The 21,710-nt window shown below is 37.3% G+C and overlaps 1 protein-coding gene across 8 annotated transcripts in view; it reads left to right on the top strand.

The window, feature by feature from the left end:
- The window catches only part of LOC118746163, a 114,912-nt gene that overhangs the window by 3,865 nt on the left and 89,337 nt on the right, over positions 1–21,710 (top strand). For 7 of the 8 annotated variants that reach the window (XM_036479957.1, XM_036479960.1, XM_036479959.1 and 4 more), the window contains 8 exons: positions 6,179–6,533; positions 7,005–7,307; positions 10,813–11,122; positions 11,225–11,928; positions 14,047–14,171; positions 14,236–14,515; positions 14,581–15,319; positions 15,756–15,914. In XM_036479957.1, coding sequence (XP_036335850.1) covers positions 6,179–6,533; positions 7,005–7,307; positions 10,813–11,122; positions 11,225–11,928; positions 14,047–14,171; positions 14,236–14,515; positions 14,581–15,319; positions 15,756–15,914 — 2,975 coding nt within the window. The remainder of the gene's footprint in view (positions 1–6,178; positions 6,534–7,004; positions 7,308–10,812; positions 11,123–11,224; positions 11,929–14,046; positions 14,172–14,235; positions 14,516–14,580; positions 15,320–15,755; positions 15,915–21,710) is intronic. The other variant, XM_036479961.1, reaches the window with a different exon arrangement.

The raw sequence follows: 21,710 nt of genomic DNA, 5'->3' as shown, positions 1-21,710 counted from the left end.
CCCTATTCGTAAATATGCAAGTTTTGTTATTAATAAGATAAGGAAATAAAAATGGAAGTTTTAATTTAATGTTATTTTAAAAGGAATAAACAGTTTTTAATTTAAAATTTTACGCTTTTTGTAACTAAAAATTATTTTATAATAGTTGGGCCAACCGCCCGTCTTTCAAGGTATGTCGATTTTTCAGGCCAGCTAGAGTTAATACATAGGCATATTTTGATAACCGAATTTTGTTTACTAAAATAAGAATTTTAAAAAGAAAATTACATTTTTTAATGAACAAACAATTTTTAACTTCTAGTTATAAGTTTTTTGTAACTAAAATTAAATTTCAAAGACGTATGTACGTGTTAAGTGACAACTTTTCCTCTTCTGCGCTGGTACTAAAAGTAGGAAAGTGGAAGTTTGAAGACGTTGAATTATGTAGATCAATTTCAAAACCAAAAGATGTCGAAAAAGGTTAAGACTAGACTTTGCGAATCTAGAATCATAAGAACTGCGAAATCCCGGAAAAAATTGAAGCAGAATCCCAAAATAAGGCGCGAAGAAGTAAAAGTAAATGGATCACAGGAAAACGGTTTATAAGAGAGAGATGCCTCGATACGTCGACTTTTTATACATCGAGTGGAAAATTTTCGATGTATCGAAGCAAAAAATCGAAATTTTCGATGTATCGATGTTTTTTCGACATCCCTAGTGGCAAACTATCGATAATGGACACCATCGATAGTTGGCGATGGTTTTTTGGCATCTATCGATTGTCACTTTCTCCCGATAGGGTAGCACTGTCGATAGTCGTGATTGTTTGCCGCATACTGCGCTAATGATAATATTTGGATTTTATCGTATCGTATCTCAGTTAAAAGTCATTGTTTTATTTAATTGTGGATATAATTCACCGCAACTCAAACAAAAGTCTCATGAGGCGTTATATAGTAAATTATTCTGCTTTCAATAATGCAATTCGCCGAGGTACAGATACAAATACTAAGTAAACATTAACATCCAGATTGCGATGAATATTCAGAGAAGCTAGCACATTGAGACGATCTTCTTTCATAGTTGATCTCAAATAAGTTTTTAGGCAGCGCAAATTTGAAAACGTTCTTTCCTTAACGGCAGTCGTATAAGGTAAAACAGCTATGACTCTAAGTACTTGATCAACAGTTGAAAAAGCATCGGAGTTACAAACATCCAAAGCTTCAAATGAACTTTGAATATTTATACCAGCGATGTGTTTTCTCCAAAGTTAAACTTCACTTGCAATATTTCTGGCCTCGAATCATGTAAATTGGATATATATTTCTCAAACAGTTCACAACAAGAAGAGGCAAGTAAAATTAGACAAAATGTCCCGATGTTTTAGAAATTGGTCTTGCAAATGCGTGATGAAAAGATCTAGGTACAGTATGTAAATCGCGATTCAGTAATACTCTTCAAAATGCTTCCGAGTGATTTGAATCTATTGTGTTTCGTTACAAGTGTTGCCAGAACTTTTTTGGCGACCCGGCTAAATAGGACAAAAAAAACGGCTAAAATGTTTCAACTAGAATGCACATGTTTCATTTAAATAGTACTTAAATCAGAAGTAGAAGAAAGACTAGTAGATTCAGTAAATTATTTTTGGTTGACAAAGGTTATACGTACATAGCTAAGCTGTACTCCATTACAAATTATCGTTAAACGTAGCTGTCGTTAAACGCAGCCGGGGTTTATATCATAAGTCATGCTTAATGTGACCAACTATTTCATAGCTCAAAGAAGTACAGGTTAGGTTGGGTTACGTTAACGCCGCGAGCCGATTACGAAATTTCGAATGCGGCTAATTTCGATCCCTGTGAGCTCAGTGTTTATTCAGAAGTGCGAGCAAATTTGCATCCATCTTAGGCTCGCGAACGTTGGACAGTCTAAAAGAAAGTGTGGAGATGATTCCACTTCATCTTCTTCTTGACATCTGATACAAAAGGATCAGTCGAAATTCCTAGTCTCACGGCATGAATACCAATAGCACAATAGCCTGTCAGAACCCCCATCACTAGCCCTTGAGACGTTACGCGTTTTAAAGTGCCCTATAAAACATTTTCTGCAGCACAGGAACCTCTTATTTTCCTTTTTTCTGTCACAAAAGGACCCGGCTTCCCTTAGCCTAATATCCAGTTCGTGCTGCGACATTTCTGTCTGCAATATCCGCAGGCATCGTGTTCGACATATGTATGTTAAGCGTCAGTGTAGGTGTGATTCGTAATGCTCCGCTAATTCCTGTTTTACAAGTGTAGTCTTCTATAGTGAGTTCCACCAGAAAAGGGCTCCTTGAAACAATATAGGCTTAAATCTGGTTTCTTGGACCTAATGAATTAATTTGGGCGAGAGACCCCACATTTTACCGATAGTTCCCCTACAGCAGTACAAGGAAACCGCCACCTTTCCTACCCTTTCCTCTATATTAGGCTTCTACGACAGCTGCCGTTCATCGCCCACCTAGTTACCTGGTTCAGGTAACCTTGAGCCAGATTAAAAAGGGTGTATAGAAATCGTCCCTTAAGCAAAAGTTCCACATCATCACTCGACAGCCCACTTTTCTCAGTTCCTTTACAAGGTCGTCCACAACCGCAATCCAGAGCAGAGAGAGAACACCACCTTGTGGACTACTCCTATTGACTCTGCACTGAGTGCAGAGTGACTTCTGCCACGAAGTAAGCTTATTAGGTTGGTTTCAACCTCAGATTATGAATATACTTGACTATTGCCTCTGGAGTGACATTAATGAAGGTCCCATCGATATCGAAGAAGGTCCCTACCGCATAACTTTCATGCGTGAAGGCTTCCTCTGGGCACTTTACCAATGTGTGCAGGACGGTATTCACCGACTTTTTCTTGCAATGAGCATATTGAGCTCTTGAAAGACAGTTACGAGGAATCACGTTTCTTATGTACAGGTCTATAAGTCTCTCTGGCGTTTTTAGCAAAAACGAAGAGTCTGATTGGCCCAAATCCCTAGGGGAAACAGGAGAGCCTTTTTCTGCCTTCGGGATGACCGCAAGACTGACTACCTCCACGTTCACATAAATAGGATCCAACCAATTGCACGACACCTTCAGAGTCCTTTGCAGCTGCGCAGGTATGATGCCATCGGCCCCCGGCGACATTAATGGTTTGAACGAATTTATCGCCCAGGCCATGTGACGATCGTCCAGAAGATCGGAGTAGTACAGGACCTGGGGGGACAATTTTCGAATCGCTTTCGCACTTTTTGACACATGACATAAATGTTTTTGCGTCGAAGCGATCCAAAAATTGTCGCTAACTGGTTGCAGAATCTCCCTCCTGAAGTACAAAATATCGCAAAGAAGTACATTTGACTGTACTTCAAAGTACGAAGTACAAGAGCGAAAAAAGAAGTACTGTACTTCTGAAAGTTTCCGTTGAACTTGCCAATTTACTCCCAACCAGACAACCGCCGGTAAAGAGGTTTCACTTCTAAAAGTTCGTACGCGTGGAAGCCAAGCGCGGTACTCACTCGTTGACAAATTTGATGGCGAAGGCTTTCCTGGAACCGCACCGTTCTAGCATACAAAACACCAGCGTTTGAAAATTCTCCGCTATTTGCCAGTTTTTATGTTTGCTCTTGCTATCGGTCTTGATTTAAAGAAACCATTACCAGAGCAAGTAGCAAAAAACCCGAAGAGTATTTGTATTTCTCGGCTCCCGACTGGGTTTGGTTGTACTACTACGCAGATGAATAGAGCAAAAAAACGAACAATGTGCTGTTTGGAGTCGTAGCAAATGAAAAGCTGTGATAGCGGTTTGCAGCATAGCAAATCGAAATTTTTGCTACTGCTATTGCTATCGCTACGGGAGTCGTTGAGTTGCTCTCGCATCTGCTACAAATGCTCAACTGGTTTTTCGTATGCTTTTGTACAGTCGTTATTGATCTACTAAAAAGAAAACATGCCGCCACAGGAGCATAATTTTATTAGTGGAAATTACTTTAGTTTTACTGACGTGGGGGGTTTGCCATGGTTTCTTCGGCAAATTTGCTTAGAACTACACGTAGAATGCTCCTGTGCTATACGCGTATAGTGGAAAAAACCTCCCATACAAATCGACCCGCCGTAATGTACATAGATATGCAATATACAAGTACATAGGATTTTTATGGATCATTCCACGTGAAAACGCATGCGGCCCTGCCCAAAAATGATGGAGAGCTATTATTATTTTTAAAATGTGAAAAGTTAGTTATTTTTATGTAGAATCGGAAGAAAATTACTTTGAAATTTTAGACAACTATTTATCCTCTGCGATAGCACCTATACATGAAGCAGCAGATGTTTATACGAAAATAGAAATATTGAAGCTACCTTACATGAAAGCTAATATTAATGTTTTAAACTTCTGGAAAGAGAGGCAGTTAAGTGATCCAGAGCTCTATGAGCTAAGCAAAGTATGCTTTGCGATTCCACCCACTCAAGTATGTAAAAATAATTTTTGAATTTTCCAATAAAATGTTATAATTTTTCTTTATTCTAAGGTCACAATAGAAAGGGCGTTTTCTTCCCTGAAATTAGTCCTAGCTGACAACCGAAATCGGCTTAGTCACAACACATTAGAAAACATCCTACTAGTAAAACTAAATTCGGGCCATCTGGATAATGCCATCGAAAATGCATCCTTATTTGAAGAACGCGACGATTAATGACAGTAAAAAATGTATTACGTAGTATTTAAAGTTCTCTTTTGAATTATCTTTACTGAATGAAATACATAGATATGTACAATTTAAATTCATAGTTTAAATAAATGTGTGAACTAAAAATGCAACATATTGAAAGCAAACGAAAAACCAGTTTAGCATTTGTAGCAGCTGCGAGAGCAATAGCAACGACTCCCGTAGCCATAGCAATAGTAGAAGCAAAAATTTCGCTTTGCTATGCTCCGCACTGCAATCACAGTTTTTTTATTTGCTACGACTCTAAAAAGTACATTGTTCGTTTTTGTACTCTATTCATCTGCGTAGTAGTACAACGAATCCCAGTCGGGAGCCGAGCAATACAAATGCTTTTCGCGTTTTGTACTACCTGCTCTGCCACTGCTCTCTTCAAATGAAGAGCGGTAGCAAAAGCGAAGCAATAGGTTTGTTGCTATTGCTACTATGGAGTAGTAAATGCAAACACTGCAAAACACTCAAGGTGTAACACAAAAATATTACCGTGGTGTTCTACAGTAGGCAGCGCATGTACTCTAGTATTAATATAATGCACAATATAATATTATTCACATTATCTTTAACTTTAACTTCTTCCTGAATCGGAATTAGTCGCCACAAAAAAATGATGATGATGAGTTTGCTTGATGTAATTTGTAAATAATATGAACACACACCCAAATTATTCTTAAGCTTTTAAGCGTCCCATACCGGCCGCCGTGGCAGGATGGTTAGAGGTGGGTTCGATCTTTGGTTAGATCAGCATCTAAATTAGAAAAGTTTCTTCTAACAGCAGTCGCCTCCGAGTGTATTTCTTCTATAAAAAAGCTTCTTCCATTCCTCAAGAAACTGCTGATTTTTGACATCTAGCATCAAATGTGCAGCCATATGCTTGCTGCTTTATATTTTTGTATAACTTTTGGGCTGCTGTTCCTTCGCTTAGAATTGAGAAACAGTTATTTCTGTACTGCATTCAACAGTTAGGCTTGATAATGTCCCCACTTCAGAAATGCTCAATGATCTTTTAATCTTACTGTGAATTTTAGAGTAGTTGCTACGATGTGAAAATGGTGCCCATGATTTCCTCAAAGTTTCAGGTAACTCCATACCATTATTTATTCGATTTAGAGAAGCAAAGAGAAAATCACTGGTTATAAAAACGGTATGAAACATTCGTAAAAAATTTTAGATAATATTCGCCTGAAAATTAAAGAATTGAAATGTTTGGTAATTTCTCTCTAAATATTTATTACTCTGCAAAGCTAATTTAATAAGTTACTGCTACTAACAACTTTTAATATCACTTAAAATTTACGTAAAACCCCTAATATGTATTGATTTGACAATGATCATAGGCTTGTTGGTACACGCAATAAAAGTCTTGGTGGAAATCCACTTAATTGAATTAATATTTTACATTACGTAAACCGCTTTGAAAGTAAAATGTACAACACATGCGCTTTCTCGTTACAGGGACAGGCCGAGAGTAAAAAGCATTCGAAGAAACATGGCGGCAACACCACCGGCAATATGGGCGCTGGAGTGGGCATTATTGAGACCAAAGGTACAGCAATGTCCTTCGGCTTTCGCAAGAAACTCAATACAACGCCGAAAAAGTTCAAGAAGTTGCTTGAAGCCGGGGTTGGCGGTGTAACTGGCAGTGACGCAAAAAGGAAACAAGACCAGTGCAACAATATAACAACAACGCCACGCGATGGCAATACCACTTCGGGTGAGGATAATGAAAAAACGGGAGCAGTGACAAATGACACAGACAATGGGGAGACATTGCAGGACGAGCAACAGCAGGACGACAATGGCAATGCAGGTGAGTGCAATGACTTTGCTGCGTCAAGGAATGCATGAATAATACGTTACGTGCAAATATATACACACTTAAAAAAATTTATTCGTATGAATGTAGACTCTTTTAAGTTCAATACAGTTCAGACAGAACACATCAGGCGAAAAATAGTCAATTTGGCGAACAACAGGTGTTTGGTTGTGAAACACATCGCCGACACACTTCCCGAAAAATCAAAGAAAATTAGCATGCGCTCACATTTAAGAACACAATTAAAATACATACATACATAGATAAATATGTATGTATGTTTGCATATACATAACAAATTTGCGTTGATAGAGTTTTACGTTGTTTACTTTATTATATTTATTTACTTGATTCACATCGGTTTATTATGACCGTCTGACATGCCAAAAACTTGCTCCTCTTTGACTTCTTTTATTGCCTTCTCTCTCCAATGGCCACCGCAATTATTCACCGAAAAAAATAAAGAGCTCCTGGCGAAAGTACATTTTGAGAAAATGGGTGCGGCAGCCGCAACTACACAACGATCTAATCAAAGCACCGCGAACGCAGGTGCCGCCGGCCAGCCAGCGAATCTGCCTGGTGTAGCGTCGCGTTTCGGTTATCGCGGCTCAAATATTGCGCGTCCGGCATCGGCTGGTCTAGCGCAGCGCTATCAAATGGACATGCAGGAAAATGCGGAAAACAACAATAATTGTGGCATTAATGGTAACATCAATCGAATTGGTGGCGTGGGCGTGAATGGACAACAAAAACCGCTTGTGAGCAATTGTAAGTGGGCGCAGCAATGCTAAGAAGTGACATGAAATACATACATACATACATACGTAACTAGATGAAGATATGATATGGCAGGCGGGGTAAAAGAAAATTGCAACAAGCAGTGTTAACAAGATGTGGCATGAGTAGCCGAAACATGGCAGAGAAATTGAGTGCGCATAGCGACAATTTAATTTTTAAGCTTCTATTTGCAATATTTTTAACCAGTTGGCTTTATTAGTTTTTATATGTATATGTATTAGGGCGGGTTGATTTTTTTTTAAATCGTATTGCAAAAACGTAAACTACATAAAATTCTAAGAAAATTCTCCGAAGAAACCATGTATCTAAAATAAAATCCTAATCCGCGCCTCTCGACTTGAAAATTTATATGGCCGCCTTTGCCAAAAAAATAAATGTTAGAAAAAATAGGTTTTTCCAAAAAGAAATCGAATTTTCTGAATAAAATTGTTTAGTAAGGTAGTTCTTTTGCACTTTATATTTTTTCTACACTCAAATTTTTTTTCATTAAACGTGTTCTAACTATTTTTTATATAGAACGCAAATCAGAGGAGATGCAAATTGGGATTCAACTGCTTTTTTGATAATTGAATATTTTGATTAGTCTCAAACCAAACCTGTATTGCATAAACTATAATATAATATAATAAAACATAATATATTTCAAAAAAGGAAAATAATTTTAGCGAAAGAAGAGGAAAAAAAATTTCAAGTCGAGAGGCGCGGATTAGGGTTTGATTTTAGACCCATGGTTTCTTCAGAGAATTTTCTTAGAATTTAATGTAGATTACGTTTTTGCTATACGATTTTCATCCATACAAATCAACCCGCCCTAATATGTATGCAGATATTTGGTAAGCAGGGCTCAAGTTCAGATTTTAGTTACCTACTTTGATACGAGTCCCAGAACAGGGTGAGTCATTTTGTGTTACGAGGAGATACTGTTATGTCCTTGTTTCCTTGGCAGAGAATTCTCGAAAACTCCTTCTCAATGATTTGACATTAGTGTAGAGTTCCCCTTTTTTGACTTTTTGTCCCTCCTTGCTACGGAAGGTTACGTACGTCCCCCATTTTTGCCCGAAATCGTTCACTTTTCGCTTAAAGCGTGTTTGTCTTGTTCAACTTTCACAAGCGAAATGTTCTTATGCCGTATTTATCAGATATCTACAATGTTTTCCAAGTTAATTGTTTTGTTATTTTTTATAAAAATACTTTTCGTGCTTTAAACAAAACCATATGCATACATTAGTCAATCTTGCAAACTTAATACAAATTTTAGGAAAATTCAACAAATTTCCATAAAAATTTGGACTCTTGAATTTTCTCCAAATCATCTTCATCATCTTTGTATGGAAGAAAGCCATCAGCAAAAAAGTATCAAATATCTATGTAGTTTTTAGCCACGTAAAACTTGAGCCATGTAACTGCATATCCAAGAATTCAGATTAAAAAGTCCAAAATTTTTTTGGAAATTTGTTGCATTTTTCTAGGGTTTGTATTAAGTTTGAAAGTTTAAATCAATTTTATGGTTTTGGCTAAGGCAGGAAAAATATTTTTATAAAATAAAACAAAACATTTTACTTGAAAAACATTGTAAATATTTAAAATAAAATCACCATGCACTCAGTTTTGATACCCAGTATAACTTTGTTTTGTTCAAATGATATTGCATTTTTTTTCGACCGGTTTTGCTGTTCCATAAGCGAATAAATCAATTTTTTGTTGAATGCATTTAGTTTTATTTGTCCCCCAAGTCCCCCAATTGGTTCTTATCTGTACCACTTTCGGAAGTTTAGGTCTGGCAAGCCTAATTACCGATCATAACCTTCGGTAGACACATCTACTCTTTTTAATGTGGACGACACACTGGGGAAAATTGCATCCCAATGCAAAATTTATTTTCCAAAAGCAAAGCAAAATTTTGATGTATACCTTTTTTCTAATTTCAAAATAAGAAGTATTTTAGATTTATTCAAAAGTGTCGGATAATAAATGTATTTACTTGGTTGTTCATTCGCGTAAAAAAACTGTTTACGAAAAGCTGACTTTCCATTGCAATTTGCAACTAAAAATATCTATTGAAAAACTAAATCTAATAAAAAAAAATGAAAGTAAAATGAAAGGGGATCCTGAAAACAGAAGATCAATGAGCGATATAAATTTAGCTTAACACCCAAAAAATTTAGAAAAATTAGTAATAGCCCTAAGTTCCTGACGAATACAGTATCAGCCATATCATTAGCACACCAATTTAAATGGTGTTTTTGCTGCGACTCTTGTTTATTTATTATTTTAAGAATGCTTAATTGAAATACAGTTCATTCTGTAACAAAACCCATACAAACCAAAGTTTAAAACTTTGTAAAAAACTTAAAAAAAAAATAAAAAAATGTCATTCAAATTTTAAACATATTCTCAGAATCGTTAGAATTTTCTTGAATATATAGTTCTATAACCCACTCCATTTTAATACAATAATATGCAAGCTTGAAGTGTCTAAAAATAACCGTTGATTTTTTATAAGTGTTGTGGTTTTCTTCCATATAAAATTTAGCAAATATTACCTCCACTCACTACGATTGAAGAGAGGAACTTCTGATAGCGATGTTGTTTCCGTACTTTTGCTGGAATACAGCTTTAACCAGCAACTAGCGGACATGATGACGACACGGAAGAAAAAGAGAAGATTTAGTTTTATTTTTTTGTCCGAAATTTCGAAATTTAGAAAATTACGGTCGATTTTGTAATTTTCTTTGGTACAAAGATTCCATATATGCCGAACAGGATCTATTACAAAAAAATTCATTCGCAATCTCACATTTCTCGTGCGAAAATACGTGTGTTTTCGAAAATCGTTCCAGTAAGTCCACTCTAATGGAGAGACCCATGTGTACGTTATTCAGACGATCCTTATTCCAGTTCGGGTCTTACCTTTCTTGACTATGCATAAATCATAAGCGATGTGTCATAGAGCAATCCAATTTCGCTATTTCTAATTTGACTTGTTTATGTAAATGTTTTTATTTGCGCTGTCTATGATTGGCCCTAAGTCGATAAATTTTTCGTTCTCTCACTTTTTCAAGCGCTGGGTAAGCAAAATGTATCCATTCACTAAAGTGTGATGGCGCGACAAGTCCATGAACTCAATTAAAAAGCAATTGGCGGCCAAGAGGAACAGGCGGTAGATAGCAAGAGTAGCGCACCGGTAAATCAGTTGTTAGAGGTCTGTTGCTGAGCTGTGCTGCGATTGTGTTGCAAGGTCTACTGCAAGTGTTGCGAATGTCGCAATCGTGCAGTGTGTTACTTTCAATTTAGGCTAAAGGCCAATATAAACAATTCAAAAGTCACAAAAAAGTACAAATATAAAGCAACCAAATAAAAATCGAGTGTGCAAAAGAAATAAAGGCCATGCATTGTGGCACTATTGCATTTAAAACTTACTCGCGCACACTCTACTTCACACACTAACACATTTTTGGCTGTCGACTTTTTACAGTGAAACGCCGCTCGAAGAGTGCACATGCTGGCCGGGCATTGACTTCAGGTGATGAGACTAGTGAGTCGGGCAGCGCCACCGATGTGGCTGGCCGCCCAAAAATATCACAACCCAAATCGATAACGTTCAATTTGAGTCAGAACAGCACAATCGAATATCAGCGGCGACAGTTCTTCGAACAGCCCAGCACATATGGCAGCTATGGTAGTGGCCGTGGCGGAACCAACAGTTGGACTCATCAGCCAATGTACCAGCCGCAACAGCATCAGTCGCGAAACGTCATCACTACGGGCATGCACACAAATGTTATGTGAGTACATACATACATATATGCAGCCTGACAAATTGCACTAAAATTCTCTGGGTACATACATATGCAATTAACTTTCAAATTTCAATATTTCACTTGCAGCGTTCGCCCCACACCGCGTGCACCGCCAGCCAGTTTTTCAAAGTTTACACTCCACACAGTCAGTTTGCCGAAACCAGAGTTTCCAGTGGCCATAAGTGTAGGTGCCACGACACCAACTACACCAGGTAGCGTTTACACACCATCGCCCACGATGACTAGCACTTTGACGGGAGCACGCGCCAAAGAAGTCCAATCGCAACACCCTTTAACTATAGTGGCATCCGCTAGTGTAACGCATACACCCGGCGGGCATCCGATGGACCTGAAGACCGCTAAGCAAATGGCTAACAATACGCGCCGTGGCTTCTCTGGTAGTCGTGAGATCTCTGCGGATTCAGGTATTGCCAGCATGGATATGGCATTGGATAGTTCTGTTTCGAGCGGCGCTGGCCATATTAAAGGTCGTACAGCTTCGCCCAAACGTAGCCGCAGTCGTCCGCGAAACTTGCAAATGGTCATGAATGGACGTCACAAATTCGAAGTTCGCGATCTGGATGATCCGTTGTCCAGCGAGTCTAGTTCGATTGTAGAGCCGCTCGCTTTGCCGAAACTACCCAGTGAGAATCAAACTGTACCACTACCACTCTGTGGTCTTGTACGCTCCAATACTGTACTGAGTCGCGAAAGCTATGAGCGAAATGGTGGAATTGGCGGCACGAGGAGTGCAGCTAACGGCAATCAGGAAACAAAGCAGGTCGATGTGGGTGAGTGAAAAGTGTCTAGAAATTTTTGAAAAAATATTCAAAAAGCCTTTTGTTGAGGGGAAAATTATTAGCGAGTTAATTATAAACTCTTAAAATTTTTCGAAAACCACCCAAATACGTAGATACTATATGGCATAATCACTATTTTAAGCTCGTCTAACCTCGGCAGATCCAATGCCTATGCCATTAAAAACATTACTTCAAAGTTACTTTAAAGTGCGCTACAGCCTATCTGTAAAGTCCTGTAGAGTATTTTAACGCAAACGCTTTCTGTCGACTTCATGAAATAGGGTGATCATTTTGAGATAAGTAAAAAATAATTCGAGGGAGCAAAGCATTGTGCCCGACTCGCAAATTCGTCATGAATATTTTCCAACTATCGAGCTGAGGAAGATGGTTTGTTAATATTTTTTTAAGAGACTTTATTAAGACTTTTAAAATTCGGAAAGCTTTTCCCCTGCCATTAGTTATTTTTCAATGACACGTTGACCTTCGGAAAGAGTCACCATCATCAAGCATTGTCTCTAGTTCACTCTACAGGAAAGACGCGTATTTTTGTCTTGAAAACTTTATATAGTGGATAAGAGTTTCGGCATCTAGCAATGTAGCTAACTCACTCACGCCTTCTCTTAAAGCTGACGTAAACCGTGTCAGATGACACGACCTATCGCATCGTGTTAACGAAAACTTATAACCGTTGACGTTGTCGTTGCTTCTCTCTCCCTCTATCAACAGAAATTTTATATGTTCATACGGAACGGGGTTGCGGCAGTTAGGAGCGAAACTTTTAAGCAGGAAGCTAGTAAAACTGGCGATTAGCTAAATTATATGCCAATAAAAAAAAGCACGTACAAAACTTTATCAGATTTGACCAGCAAAAATTCTTTGGGTACAATCTTGCAGCTTCTCACAAAGATAGAACCTGATTTAACCTCTTATTTGTACCATCATTTACCAGAGATCCGAGTACGAAAACGCAAAAACTTGCAACTTCTGGCGTTTTGTGAACTCAACTAAAAATTGCATTCATTTGTAAAAAAGCATACGCCAAAATATTTAAAATCAAATTGTTTCAAACATATAGCTGCCGGTCTTCTAACTTTTACATCGAAAGAGTGTCTTAAAAAATTTTCTAGCTGTATGGATCCATCGGGACGACCAGTTACGATTGTGCCAAGTGATCATACACCGTTAATTTCCGCTTGGCTGTCAGAGTAGATATTTACTCTTCTGCTCGTTATTACAATAGCTCGCAGCCAGTCAACTTTGTCCGTTATAGCGGCCACCTCTATTTAAAATACACTGCGCAGAGCCCGAAGCATAAGCTTGAGATCAACAGTGAGTTTCTAACAGAACCTTTGACCTGTCCACGACCGTATACTGGACCTCTGAAGCTTCTACTCCCCCTTAAAACTCTGCGTGAAGAACAGGAACCAATCGAAACTAGCCTTGATCACCAGCGATAAGCTACTTGCGGTATGAAGTCGACGTTTCCAAATATTGCCGAGTTTTGCATACGCCGGAGAAACGAAAAAACCTAACGGCGAAGGCAACTGCGGCAGCCTTACTGTATTCTTTCGCTTCTGATTATGTGGCTGCCAGCATAGCTTCCTGTCTAGTACCACATTGAAATAGTCGACACTGCAAGAGAGCAAAATAGTAACGCCACCGATCGTGGAAAGCCACGAATTAGGCATTTAATAATTAACTGGCGAAGTAGCAGGTCCGCAATTAGCAGCCGAATCTGGAATAATATCATATTGCGTGTCCGGAGTCTTTCCTGTGACGGTGAGTGCCACTTCGGAGCTCTCATGTGATTTTCGCATAACCTTAGTCGTGGCTTTCAGTGCTTTAAGTCACTACTTAATATTAACTCTGCGAAGACATTATTTAAATATTTAATATGTAAGTAGATTCCCAACTACAGCGAAAATATACACTTGAGATCCGGTAACCACAGTCGTTATGTTCAACATAAGAGTAAGCACTTTTTGGTCTCTGGGAGGGTTTCCATTCTTTGTCGATATCCTTCCAAGAAATTTACAATTTTAATATTACGAGTATCTCAGAGACTATTTTGCAAAACCCATTTAAATTCTTTATTTCTATTAAATAAAGGACAACCCCGTCCCACTACGGCGCCAGCCCAGTGTAGCATAACGCGAAACTCCTCAGAGGAAAGTGAAGGCGTAGATGAAGAAAAACTATACTTGGATCGCTCAACATCAGAAAAGGGCAATAGGGTAAGTGCCAACAAACAGACGGCAGTGTACTTAATTTAGTAACATAAATTTTTTGCATTTGCAGTTTAAAGACATTAATACCTGTTCAAGCAAAACATCCTCACCAGGCAGCTCCATAATGCTTTCCTGGTGCAATGCCGGCGAAGCGCTTGCCGTAAAAGATTGCAGCAGCCTCAGTATTAGCAGCGAAGATAGCAATAAATTGCAAGAAGAAGTCCACAAAGAAAAAGATAAGGACACGAATACTGAAAAAAATGAGAGGCAGAAAGCTATGCATATGTCAGTCGATCTAAACGACGATGATATAAGCGGTATAGTAACTGAAATGCAAGCCAGTACACTATGTATGTGAATAATTAATATTTGATTCACACTTTTTAATACTAAATTACTACCAACCACTTTCCAGTTTCGTTTCCCGAACCTGTGTCAACGACGAACAACCTAACTGGTACAACAACACGCGCTGTACTACGAAGTAATGCAGAAAACACAACTATTGCCGAAAATCAAGATATGGATAAACCTGATCGTCCTAAAACATTTTACAATACCCTTAATGAGACGAAGTTTGCCGAAATGGCTTTAGCTGGCAGCACTTATCTTTTAGATGATGAGACCTCGCCCACCGACAGTTTGGTGAGCAGCACAGAATCTGAGGAGGCGGCAACCAAGCAGAAGAAGCACAAAATAAACGAAGAATTGCAAGAGAAGGACATCGATGAGATTTCACCTGAACTGGAGATGGGTAGTCCCATCTCACCGGGCACTCCAACGCACGCTTCACATTCGTTATCACTCTCCGATTGCGGCAACTTGATTGACGATGAGATCGCCGATCAACCGGCATTGCTGTTTAACAGCGAGGCGCACGACCTAGTCGATAGTTTAACTTCGCACAAAGATAAGACGGATACACCAACACTCATGGAAAATACCGGTTCAATGCGTTCGCTGAAAAGTCAATCCAAGGCACGCAGTGCTCTCCAACAAGCGATCGAGTTGAGCTTACGCACGCCACTGTCGCTGCGAAAGGCAGTAATGGAGCGCGCCGATTCGCTCGATACGCTCTCGCCATGTGAATCCATTTGTTCCGATGATCTTATGATGGATTTTGATATACATAGCAGCGTGGACTCAATCGATCGGTAGGTGACATTTAGCAATTAGAAAAATTTACATATGTACATATGTATTTGGAGTTACCCAGTAAACATTTGGGTTGGAGATCAAGTGGAGATCTTATAAAAATTCCAAGGTCAAATGTTGATTTTCAAGTGTACCTCAATTGGAGAACCAACCCATTCTCAACAAAACGGCACATTTTTTTTTATAGAAAATAATCTAAATTCTCCACTTGAAGCTTGGAATTCAAACTTTATTCAACTTTCAGTCAAATCTTGGGAAAAATCTTAGGAAAAATTTTGGAGAAAAATATTGGATCTCCATTTGAGAATCAAGAATTTCTCAAAGAATCGAAAAAAGTTTGAAAAAGGTTTGCTTTGTCCATATTGGGTACGAAAAAAACATGTACATACATATGTATGTGAGTATGTAAATATTTTAAGTTTTGTTTTGTCTTAGATCTAGTTCTGCAAAGAGTCGCAGTGGTTCGGATCTACATAAAATAGGAGATACTGAATTATTTTCGGAGCTGGAGCGTAAAGGCAGCGATGTGATGAAAGAGCTGAATACTATTCTACGTCTGCATACCAATAGAAGCTCCGAAAAGGACTCTGTCATGTGAGTACATTTTTGTAAATATATCGAGCCTTAACCCCCAAAATAACGTAAGCGAAATTTTAAAAAAAATTGTTTTTTTCTATGCAGAAATATTATTCCTATAGCATCTAGATGCATTTCTGCATCAAAAAGAAAATTTTGAAAAAAATGTCGCTTACGTTATTTTGGCGGTTAGGGCTCGATATATATTTCTTGTGGTTGATTTCAACTAAATTTTTTTTGGAAAATGAGAAAATTGCCCCTAAATTTTTAATAATAACACTGGTTTACAGCAAAAATGTCCAATGGATGCCACTTTCCAATTTCTATATAGAATTGCTCGCTGATTCCGAAAATGAACTTCAATTTTTATTCTATGGATACGTCTTCGAGATATTTTAAATTTATCGTTATTCAACGTAAAACAAAAAGTGGCTTCACCTAATCACGCATATCTTACGAACCAATTTAACGATCTTAATATGAAATACGGAGGACGAAAGCTAACCAAATTGTACATAGACATACATCACTTTTCGATAGATCTAATAGTTTCTGATAAATTAATTAATCGTTCCAGATTTTTTGTTTTTTTTTTATGAAAATATGAAAAAAATCAAACTTTAACAGCAGAAAGATTTAAAAAATAATAAGTTCTGTGTAAAATTTTTGCACTTTTGCTAAAGCCAGTTCTGTTAAAAAAGTCAAGTATTAAATTAAGAAAATTGATGGATAAATAAAGAAGTAATAAGTGGTTAAATGGAAATGCGCAAAGATTTTTTTGTATGAAATATAGCATAAAAGCGTGCACCTTAGGTGTACATGGCGTATGAGTAACATTATTTCGTGCTCATTTATGCATAGATTTTCTTCATTAGTAACTTGATTTTTTTGTAACAGAACAGGATTTAGCACAAATGCAAAAATTTTACACAGAACCTGTTATTTTTTAAATCTTTCTCCTGTTAAAGTTTAATTTTTTATAATTTTTTTTAATAAAAATTAATTATTTTTTCAGAAACTATCAGTCCTATCGGAAAGTGATGTATACACGGTTTATGGAAAATTTTATTAGCTTTCATTTGTCGTATTTCATTTTCAGATTGTTAAATTGGTTTGTGGAACCACCACTACATTAAAAATGTCTATCCTTATTTTAATCAAGCGTGTGACAAAGTTAAGGAATCTCAGTTAATTCCCTGTTTTCAGGAAACAAATTAAACGAAAGAAACGGTAACAACTATTCTATGCAGTCAGCTAGGGTAGCACACTTTTTTTTTTGTCCCAGCATAGTTACTTAGTTAAAGTATTTTTTATTCCGCTTACCTATGAAATTTTTACTAATTTGCTTCCATTTCCATTCACTTTTCCTTTGGGACATCCGACATGCTTTGCTGGTTCGTTGACGTAATGGTCTGTATGTTGGTAGTACTTGCATTTATATGTCCTAGTTAACTTGGCGGTAGAGTGACAGAAAATCGACTTTTAAATGCAAGTGCCAACTGGCGCATTGACAACTACTCTGAAGTTTATTCAGACATTGTTCACTTTGTTGTACAACTAAGTGCATTAGCATGTTCTGCCACAAACAGTTTATGTGCAAATATATGCATATATATAAACTTGAATTTACTAAAGTAATGTCTCAAAATAAACAGAAGCGTATATAGAAAGAACCCTTTCCAGTCGAACAAATTTTAACGTAATAAAGGCTAATTCTGTGATAAAATTTTTGAAGTGAAATTCCTTAATCGAGTTCGGAGATGGTTCGTTTTAAGCCTTCCTAGTCAGATAGAATTTTTTATTCATTGGGTAATAAATAAATAAATAAATCACATACAGGGGCGCACCCAGGAATATATTTGAAAATTCACTTCAGATAATATACTATTCAAAGTACATTTATGCCACTTTTGTGTACAATATAATAAATAAATAAACTTTTTAAAGCTTCATAAATTGTCCTGTATTTACATAAAATTAACAAAGAACTCAAACATTTTCAAGCGACTTCAAAAAAGGGGGAGGTTATCAATTCCTCGGAATTTTCTTTTTTTATGTATACTACCGCATAACTTTGGACCACGTGAATCGATTTCAATGATTCCTTTTTTATCTCGGAAAGATGGTACCTCACGGGTCGTCCCGAAATTTGGTTTAGTTCCGATCCTTGGATCGTGATAAGACTAACGGTATTTCTAAATTTGTATACGAGAATTAAAGTCGGTTGTGTTTTTTGCTTAAAAGTTACTTGTTTAATAAAAAGTTCTATAAAAACAAGATTGGCTCAACTTTTAAAAGTAATAAAAAAAATATAAAAAAAGAGTTTTAATGTTCATTTTCCTCGATTCCTGCGCTTGTATGCGCTTATGATCAGATAGCATTAGTTTTGAGCAGAGAGGCCTTGACTTTTAGCTTACCGAGACTGACTTTGGCTACACTTATAATTTCCCATAGAAGAGTCAGGAACGGCGAAATTCCAATCCTCACGGTTGGATCCATAATGGTTATGGGAACGGGATTCAAAATAACCACTTTCAAATTATTGAAATTTTTTAGTCAGGGATTTTGGTTATTGGTAAAAGCAGCTTCTTGTCATCTTCCCACTTGGAGCTTATACTAAAAATATATAAATATATATTGTTTTTAATAAAAATCAAAAATTCAAGGTTTGATTACTTACAAAGAGAGATAATTAACAATTTAACTACTTGAAACTATTATAAAAGCAATTAGTAATAAATAATTAGTAATAATAATAGATTGGCGCTTACACATATGTTAGTGTTTGGCCGAGCTTCTCCTCCGACTTGTGGCGTGCGCCTTGATGTAGTCACACAAAGCGGAGGGACCTACAGTTTTACGCCGACTCCGAACGGCGATTGTATTTTTATGAGAAGCTCTTTTTCATGGCAGAAATACACTTGGAGGTTCGCCATTGCCTCCCGAGGGATGACCCCTGTTAAGAAAAAACCTTTTTCTATATTTTTTGCGATGTTTCTTTGACCAGGGCTTGAACCTTGGTGCTGATGAGTGAAAGCGCGCACTGCTTACCACTACACGACAGCGGCGGCATTATAAAAGCAATTATTTATTAAAAATTAAATGCATAAAAAATGCTGATATGATCACTATAACTAGTTAAAGCCTAATCGCATTTTAATATAATGTTCCAAAAGTAAATAAACTTTTAGTATGACAAATTTTTGATATTCTATTGACGTAAAAAACTCTTCTCACAAGTCACCTCAAAGATGTAAAATGGTGCAAAACCTTAGCATGCAGACATAATTAATTTCACTGCTTCCCACAAAACGTGAAAATTTGTCTACTATATAAACGTACATATGTATTAATCTATATTGCATATGTGTACATACTTATCTAAATAACGTATACCGCTTTGTGAACCGTAGGAAAATTTTAACCGTGAACGGATTTGCACAGGTGTTTTTTTAGTAAGCCGTAATTTGTTTTCATCAGATATTTTGGTAGACGTGGTAAGCGATTATTTGTATTTCTAGATGCACGTACTTGTGTAGTGCATGGGGCGGTTTGATGTTTTGAAAAACCGAACCAAAATGTTTAGATTTTCTGGCCGCCATTTGTGTGATGGATGGCAGAATTGCCTCAATTTTTACAAGATTTTCAACGAGAGAGGTCGTAGGAGAGATAAAGCTGAAAGAATACCAAACTTTTTACATTGTGAGCCGGAAGAGAGCTAAACAGAATCTGTTTGGACGAGTCATGCTTGCATGGTGTATGGCGAAATTAAAAGTGTAGGTTTGTCAAACCGCTTGTGTGGTAATTTAGCGCTGTAAAATGAAAATTAAAATACTAAAAAATCTAAGCTTTAATCCGAAAAATTTGCTATGTATAACTACTACCGTCTAGACGTTTTCTCTAAAAACAAATGGTGGTATAAAGTTCAATAACACTTTGTTCTCATAAAAAAAAAAAATTACTGCTTCGAAGTGCCCAAAACTAAGTCAATTCAGAACACGTTCAAAGGTTTTGCCGAGTTGGTCATTCGTACAATATTAGGTGTGTATACTAACAAGCCAATAAATCTGCAAGAGAGCACTGAATCGAGAGCTTTATAACACGGGAGAGCTGCAAATTTTTGCTAGTGAAATTTTTACTAGCAGAAATTAGCTAACAGAAGACCAAGAATAAATGTCAACACCTGCCATTTGTTGAATTGGTTAAACATAAACAAAAGTAAAATGAGTGGAAATCAAAATATTAATGATGTACTGTCCTATGTTAAGCAAAGAGTTTAAAACTAATTTATAAAAACTAAAATGTTTACAGCAGAATGTCAAAGCAGTGCAACAACTGTTCACTTGCAAATTTTTACTAGTTTTGTATCCAAAAACTTTGGGTGCTAGTTTTCTCTTCTTCTCACTTTTACACTCTATTTTGCGTTAACGCTGTCGCTGCAAATTTTTTACTGGAGAAGTTGCTATACACACCTATCAGTATCGCCCTATTTGCAGAGTTAGTGTACGTTCTTAACCAGTTCGATTGGCTTAAACGGCGATTTTGATCACGAAAGCAATACGTACTCTGAATACAGACCAAATCGTACTACAATTTTTTTTAAATTTCTTCACCCCAGCGCCATCTAGCGGTTCCAAACTATTTTTTTAAATTGCTGACTGAACCTAACAAATATACAGAAGTTTAAATTAAGTTCCTTGTTGTTCATACGAGGTCGTTGAATGGATATTGACATTCCGGGGTAAATTTATGAATGTAAAAGTGTGACTTAAAGTTACAAGGCAAGTTTGCCTTGAACCACGCTGTATGGTTCGCAGCTGACCGTTGTGGGAGCCGTCTGGTCTCGATAGCTGGTTAGCGCGCAGTCTCCATTACATCTTCGGTTTTAGAATTTGATGACTAGGCCTGGTTTAAACTTGGCAATTTTATGGTTGTCGGAGGTCGAGCGGAGAGGCTAGGTCTCTTCTACGAATTCAATAACTTCATCTACATCAATTACTAGACGGACAGATTAGGCCTCCGTTCCAGTGTTTGACGCATATATCGACTGCTGAGTGGAATATCGACCTATCTCAGCAGACACTTCAAACATTTTTCAAGAACGGCCTATCTCAGACTTTGATTCAAAAACGCCCGATTCAAAGACGCCCTTACTCAACATATTTTCAAAATATGTATTTTCAGTTGAGATAGGGCGTTTTTGAACCAAATTCTGGAATAGGACGTTCCTCCACCAAACTCCAAGGTAGGGCGTTTTTCAACCAAATTCTGAAATATGGCGCTTTTGAAAAGTTTTCTGAGATAGGGCGTTTTCGAACCGGCTGCCAATATAGGTCGAATAGGTCTTCCACTCAGCAGGCGATATGTAGCCCCCGAGCCGCCTTCTCCTACCTTTATACGCCCATGACCATACACGGGTTTTTCATGCCAAAATATTTGCAATTAAGAAGGCAGTAAGATTCATTAAACAGAATGCACCCGTGAATATCTTCTCAGATAGTCTATTCCCGCATTCTCTTCTACCTCTGTTAGATCTAAAGTAATTGATGACCGCAGGAGATGTTTTTTTTTATCAATTTTTCGGTAGTTTTTGCAGTTTGTTTTAACATCAAGTTGCTATTGGTATTAAGGGATTTGTTAAAAATCGCAGTGGAGCTTGGAAACTTTTAAAAAGCAGACGCGAAATTGAAGTTTTTTTTTTTAATAAATATTTGCATAAAATATTTGAATTTGGTTGTCGTTGAATTAAAGACAATGACCCGTAGTTAAAGTCAAAATAAACTCCAAAGTTAAAAGCAGCTTTTTGACATAACT

Source organism: Rhagoletis pomonella, unplaced genomic scaffold (assembly GCF_013731165.1).
Source record: "Rhagoletis pomonella isolate Grant_MI unplaced genomic scaffold, Rhpom_1.0 Rhpom_scaffold_00010, whole genome shotgun sequence".
Taxonomy (NCBI): Eukaryota; Metazoa; Arthropoda; class Insecta; order Diptera; family Tephritidae; genus Rhagoletis; species Rhagoletis pomonella.
Note: the sequence above shows the minus strand (reverse complement) of the source record. Positions and strands in the feature narration are given on the sequence as shown.